At 39.8% G+C, this 6931-nt stretch overlaps 1 protein-coding gene across 1 annotated transcript; it reads right to left on the minus strand.

The window, feature by feature from the left end:
- Nucleotides 1-5196: 5196 nt before the first annotated feature.
- LOC122110596 (vomeronasal type-1 receptor 1-like) lies at nucleotides 5197-6102 on the minus strand. The gene has a single exon (XM_042683177.1). It carries the CDS (start codon nucleotides 6100-6102, stop codon nucleotides 5197-5199), a length of 906 nt encoding a protein of 301 aa, XP_042539111.1.
- Nucleotides 6103-6931: the final 829 nt, after the last annotated feature.

Consider the following 6931-nt stretch of genomic DNA (forward strand, 5'->3'; position numbering starts at 1 on the left):
ACCCCTTTATGATGAAGGTTTTGGAAAAATTAGGAATCCATGGAACATTCCTCAATACAATAAAGGCTGTATATGACAAACCTACAGCCAGCATTATACTCAATGGAGAAAAACTAAAGCCATTTCCTCTTAACTCAGGAACAAGACAAGGATGCCCACTCTCTCCACTTCTCTTCAATCTAGTATTAGAATGCCTAGCTACAGCAATAAGACAAGATGCAGACATAAAGGGGATCCAAATAGGGAAAGAAGAAATAAAACTCTCCCTCTTTGCAGATGACATGATCTTGTACTTAAAGAATCCCATAGACTCCACTCCCAAATTACTCAAGCTGATCCAAAACTTTGGTAAAGTAGCAGGTTATAAAATTAACCCCCCAAAATCAATGGCTTTTCTGTATGCCAACAATGAGAAAAGTGTGGCTGAAATCGGGAAAGCAACTCCATTTGTAATAGCACCACAAAAAATAAAATACCTAGGAATTAACTTAACTAAAGAAGTGAAGGACCTCTATGATGAAAACTTTAAAATCTTGAAAAAGGAAATCAACACAGAACTTAAAAAATGGCAAAACCTCCATGCTCCTGGATTGGAAAGATTAACATCGTGAAAATGGCAATACTTCCCACGGCTATCTATAAATTCAATGCAACACCTATCAAAATTCCACCCTCATTCTTCAAGGAAATAGAAGAGGCAATCCAAAAATTCATATGGAACAATAAAAGACCCCGAATAGCAAAAACGCTCCTCAACAGAAAGAACACGGCTGGAGGAATATCAATACCAAATTTCAAACTCTACTATAAAGCCATAGTAATCAAAACAGCTTGGTATTGGCATAAGAACAGACCTCAGGACCAATGGAATAGAATTGAAAACCCAGAAATGAACCTACAGACCTATAGCCATCTAATCTTCGATAAGGGAGCTAAAACAATAGAATGGAAGAAAGACAGCCTCTTCAGTAAATGGTGCTGGCAAAATTGGTTAACTACATGTAGAAAACTAAAGCTAGATCCTTATATATCACCCTGCACCAAAATCAACTCCAAATGGATCAAAGATCTTGAACTCAAAGCAGACACTCTGAAAACATTACAGGATGGAATAGGAGAAACCCTAGGTCTCCTTGGCTCAGGCTGACATATTCTGAATAGAGACCCAGAAACACAACAAATCAAAGAAAGGTTGGACAAATGGGATTGCATAACGTTGCAGAGCTTCTGCAGGGCAAATGACATTGCCAGCAAGATCAATAGAAAGCCCATGGATTGGGAGAAGATCTTTACTAGCCATACAACGGACAAGGGTCTCATATCTAAAATATACTTGGAACTTAAAAAATTAAACCCCTCAACAACAAATCCTCAAAGAAACAACTGCCCAATAAATAAGTGGGCGAAAGACTTAACGAGAAACTTCTCTGAAGAAAAAAGAAGGATGGCCAATAGACACATGAAGAAATGTTCAACATCCCTAGCCATAAAAGAAATGCAAATCAAAACAACATTGAGATATCACCTCACTCCAGTTAGAATGGCAAAAATCAAGAACTCTAACAACAACAGATGCTGGAGGGGATGTGGACAGAAAGGAACCTTACTTCATTGTTGGTGGAAATGTAAACTTGTTCAACCACTTTGGAAAGCAGTATGGAGGTTCCTCAAAAGACTTCACATAGAACTCCCTTATCAGCCAGCAATCCCACTTTTGGGCATTTACCCAAATGTTTACAAACAAGACCACACTAAAGCTACCAGCACAACTATGTTTATTGCAGCATTATTTACCATAGCTAAGTTATGGAACCAACCCAGATGCCCCTCAGTAGATGAATGGATCAAGAAAATGTGGTATATATACACAATGGAATTCTATGCCTCCATCAGAAAGAATGACATTTCCCCATTTGTTAGGAAATGGAAAGGCTTGGAAAAAATTATATTAAGTGAAGTAAGCCAGGCCCAAAGAAACATAGGTCCCATGGTTTCCCTTATTTGCAATATCTAGTATATGTATGAGTCAAGCGGAAAAGGTCAGATAATATGTATTTTAATGTTTTTTTTCTTTCATGCATGTGTTTCTAACGCATTTATAAGATTATTTCTTTGTTGCTTTCTATGTCCCTCCCCCACAGTGTAACCCCCGCTTTCCCTATATTTGATGTCAATATAACATGTGGAGGAGATGGGGACAAACAAGTTGTTTAAGGATTCAGTTGGACCTGTTGGAACAATGAGAAGTACAAAATGTCATGTCATAAACGAGCTTTACAATGTCGGTGTGGGGGGGTAGGGGGGGAAGGATTGGGTGGGGGGGGGAGGGGGGAGGCTGGGAAGGGAGGTGAAGGATAAACAAAGGAGGAGGCTGCAATGCTTGGTAATAAATGTATGCATTATCCTGCCCATGTAATTGTAACTCCTCTGTTTAGTATGTTCTCAAATAAAATAAAATAAAATTTAAAAAAAAATTCTGGGCTGGAATCATGGCTAAAGTGGTAGAAGACCAACAGAGCAAGCAATTTAAACAACCACAGGCTCCGAATTCAAGTACTGGTACCTGAAGGAAAAGAAAGAGAAAGAGAAATACAGACAGGCAGATGCACATGACTGTAGGACTGTGCACGTGTGCACCTGTACATATGCACTCTGGCCCACACACACCAAATGGATTCTAATCTTTACATATAGTTAGGAATGTTACAGTATCTAGGAACACTACTCCTGTCAAAATTGACTCAAGGAAGCAGACACTCTTGGCTAACGACTATAATCCTAGCTACTAAGTTGGCTGAGTTCTGAGGATCACTGTTGGAAGGCAGCCAGGAGAAGAAATACATAAGATTCTTATCTCCAACAAAGTACTCAGAAAAGACCACAAGTGGTGCTATGGTTCAAGTGGTAGAGCACTAGCCTTGATCAAGCAGAACTCAGGGACAGCAGCCAGGACCTAATTTCAAACCCCAAGACCAGAAAAAAAGGAACAAAGAAAGAAAAATTAAACCAAGAAATAGCAGGAAATCTGAATAACTAAAGAAGAGGTTGCATGTGTAATATAAAGCCTTCCAACACAGACAATACATCATATACTCACTCACACACTATCACACACAATTGTTTACCCATATTTGAATCACCACAATGAAATATATTCTATTAACAGATGATAGTATTTTAATAAAAGTAAAATTTGGGAAACTGTCAAATGCAATATACATTTTACTTGAGCATTGACCAAGTCATCTTTAGGATGACTATTGATATTGTGTGTGAGGTTAGGCCTTACAGTGAGTCTGTCATACTTTCAGTATAAAGATGGAATTCTGGGCTGGTCTAGCAGTGACACAGGTTTAGTGCTTGACCTTACACCATGTCTCCTGCTGCAGGTCAAACATGGCAGATATTTTCAGATCTCTGACATAATTTTGATCCACAAGAGAGACCTATATAGGCAACTCTTCTTTCCCTGAAGATTCTGGATCTAAATGTGTTTGAAGGTAATATGTTTTCAGGTACCAATGTGAAAAACCAACAAGTAATAACACTTTGTTTTGTGCTAAATATTGAACTTTATTTCCAAGTTTAATACTTCTACTCATTACATTTACTCAGCCTAATTCATGAGGTAATGTCGAAAAATGAAGTGTAATTCCTGCATAATAGGGTGAAAACGTTCATCTTTTGTTATCTCAGTTACTGTAACTTAGCAATTGTACCTTATACAATATTTGTTTAGTGAACTAACAATAAAAGATCAGTAGGCCATATTAACTACATTGAAATTTTCTATTACTTTGTGTTTTTTTGAGTTATTTTTTTATTGTGAAAATACTGTACAGAGGGATTACAATTACATGGGCAAAACAATGAGTACATTTCTTATCAAGCATTGTAGCCTCCTCCTTTGTTTCCCCTTCCCATCCCTTCCCAGCCACCCCCCGCCTCCCCCACCGAATCCCCCCTCCCCCACCAAAGTTGTAAAGTTCGTTTTCGACATGACAACTTGTACTTCTCATTGTTGCAACGGGACTTACTTTGTTTTATTTGAGTTTCAGGTAACAAATTTGGGGTCTTAGGTAGGCAGGAACTTCACCGTTGATGTACTCCCAAAGTCTTCTTTCAGTCAGTTTAACACAGATTCTTACAGAATACCTTCTGTTATATACTCATTTAATAATTTTAAAGATAAAATATATGCCAGGTGCTGGGGGCTTATGCTTGTAATCCCAGCTACTCAGGAGGCTGAGATCTGAGGATTGCAATTCAAAGCCAGCCTGGCAGGACAGTCCATGACACTCCTCTCTCCAATAAACTACTCAGGAAAGGCTTGAAGTGGCATTGTGGATCAAAATGGTAGAGTGTTAGACTTGAGCAAAAGAGCTCTGTGACACTGTCCAAGCCCTGAGTTCAAGCCCCACAATAATAATAATAGTAAAAATGATAATTATAATTATTATTTTTATTATTATAGTTTAACTCAAAGATTGATCCAAGGTGGATGCAGTGGCTCACACATGCAAGATTGACTCAGGAGGATTCAGATTCAAAGCCAGCCCAGGAAAACAGTTCACAAGATCTCCCCTCCAATACTAGCTGAGTGTGGTGGTGTACACTAGACATCCCAGCCATGTGTGAGGGTGAGATTGGGATGTTTACAGTGATAGGTCAGCCTTGGTAAAAATGATTCCCTAAGATGCTATCTAAACAACAAAACCTCAGTATCTACATTCATATCTCTCATTCCAGGTACATCAGGAAACATAAAATGAGTATTAAATTTCAGGCTGAACTGGCTAAAAATCAAAGGTTTTGCTCAAAAAAGTAACCAGAGTGAGCTGGGAAGGTGGGTGAGTGGTAAAGTGATTGCCTGGCATACATGAGATCCTGGGTTGGATTATTAGGCACCACATTACTAGAAAAAGCTGGAAGTGATGCTGTGGCTCAAGTGGTAGAGCAATAGTCTTGAGCTGGCAAGCTGTGGGACAGCACCCAATCCCAGAGTTCAGGCCCAGGGACCAATCAAAATAAATAAATAACCAGAGTGAAAAAGGACTAGAGCAGGTGTCTAGTACTAGAGTCTATATCCTAACAGTGCAGAATACAGTGTGTAAATGCCACTCCTGCAAAAACAAAACTATGAACCAACGGGAAATGGAATGTAATGACTTTGTTTAAGTGAATCATGAAAATCTTTTATTCAGTGTAGGAATGAAACACCTGAGTGATACGAGTGTCACTGCTGATGAGCACAAATGGGCTCAGAAAAGAGAAACATACACCCAGGAACGCAGATGTGTCCACCAGCCACAGGACTGGTTTTGCATTTAAACCAACATAAAGAGTGAAAATGGCAGAGAGGCAGTAGAAGGAGACGAACATGCTCACCAGGGTAAGGATGGTCCATATGGCCCTGGACTCATGATCTTGTCTTCGGGAAGGAATGCGGCTGTGAATGTGACGGACCCTGTGCTTGTGTCTCTGCAGGAAAAGGACCATGGAGCTACTGGCCCACATCATGAAAACCAAGCACATAACATCATTGGCAGTGAATAAAACGACATGTAATAACGTTGCAAAGGGTTCTGGCGGGCCTGGGGAGCAGTATATATAATGCATATGCAGAGTGCCATTTTGTTTGTGTCTTGGGCCAGTCACTCTCATAGGCACATAAACATTTACCAGGAGCTGCAGGATCCAGAAAAGGGAACCACAGAATCCAAAGCACTTGGGGAATCTAGTAGTCATCTTCCACCAAGCATTTCTATTGCAAAGCTTTGAGACCTGGAAGCCACTCAGAAGGCAGGTGGCATTAAGAGAAACCCCTCTGGCTACTCTGTGGAAATACAAAAGAACTTTGCATGCGGAATCATCCAGGAAGTACTTCCATCCCAAACCTGCTATTGTCTGAGGTATCCCTTTGGATAAAATAACCAAGTTGTTGGCAAAGACCAGATGGCTGAGGATGAAGTCTGTGGGCCTCACATTCTGTCCAGTGAGGAGGGTGTAGTTGTAAAAACAAAGGAGACCAGAGTTTCCCAATACCCCTGCTATAGTCTGAGTGAGGAAGGCAACTCCCAAGTGCATGTTGGCTTCGGTCATCTTTTTCATATCTAGGAAATCATGGATTTATTTATTTATTTGTTTGTTTGTTTGTTTGTTTGTTTGTTTGTTGTCGGTCATGGGGCTTCAACTCTGGGCCTGAGTGCTGTCCTTCATCTCTTCAGCTCAAGTCCAGCACTCTACCACTTGAGCTACAGCACCACTTCTGTTTTTTCTGGTGGTTTATTGGAGATAAGAGTCTCACAGAGTTTTCTGCCCATGCTGGATTTGAACTGTGATTCTCAGATCTCAGCCTCCTGTGTAGCTAGGAGTACAGGTGTGAGCCACCAGCACCCGGCCTGATTTTATTTATGTATGTATGTATTTATTTATTTAATTGTGAAAATACCATACAGAAGGGTTACAATTACATGGGCAAGACAATGTGTACATTTCTTATCAAGCATTCTTGCCTCATCCTTTGTTGAAATTAAGGATTTTATTGTGACACAAAAAATAGCATGAAAAGTAAACAAATATGAACACGTTAGCAATGTCAGATGCATATGGATCACAGCTTAAAGCCAGTCCAGGCAGAAATGTCCCCATCAGACTCTGTGGCTCAGGCCGAAGCCCTATAAGTAACAGGGTAAAAGAATTCCAGGAAATATTATTTTAATTAATAGCATGATTAGTGATATACACCGATACTTGACAGAATGGTGAGACATCAACCAACATTTTGTTTATAAGGAATATTATTTCTTTTTACTTTTCCCATTTTTGTCAGTAGTAGGGCCTCACTGCTGTTCTTAAACTTGTTTTGCTCAAGGCTAATACTCTTCCACTTTGAGCCACAGGCAATTCTGGCTTTTTGGTGATGAATTGG

Source organism: Dipodomys spectabilis, unplaced genomic scaffold (genome assembly GCF_019054845.1).
Source record: "Dipodomys spectabilis isolate Male_0828 unplaced genomic scaffold, ASM1905484v1 ptg000080l, whole genome shotgun sequence".
Lineage (NCBI taxonomy): Eukaryota > Metazoa > Chordata > Mammalia > Rodentia > Heteromyidae > Dipodomys > Dipodomys spectabilis.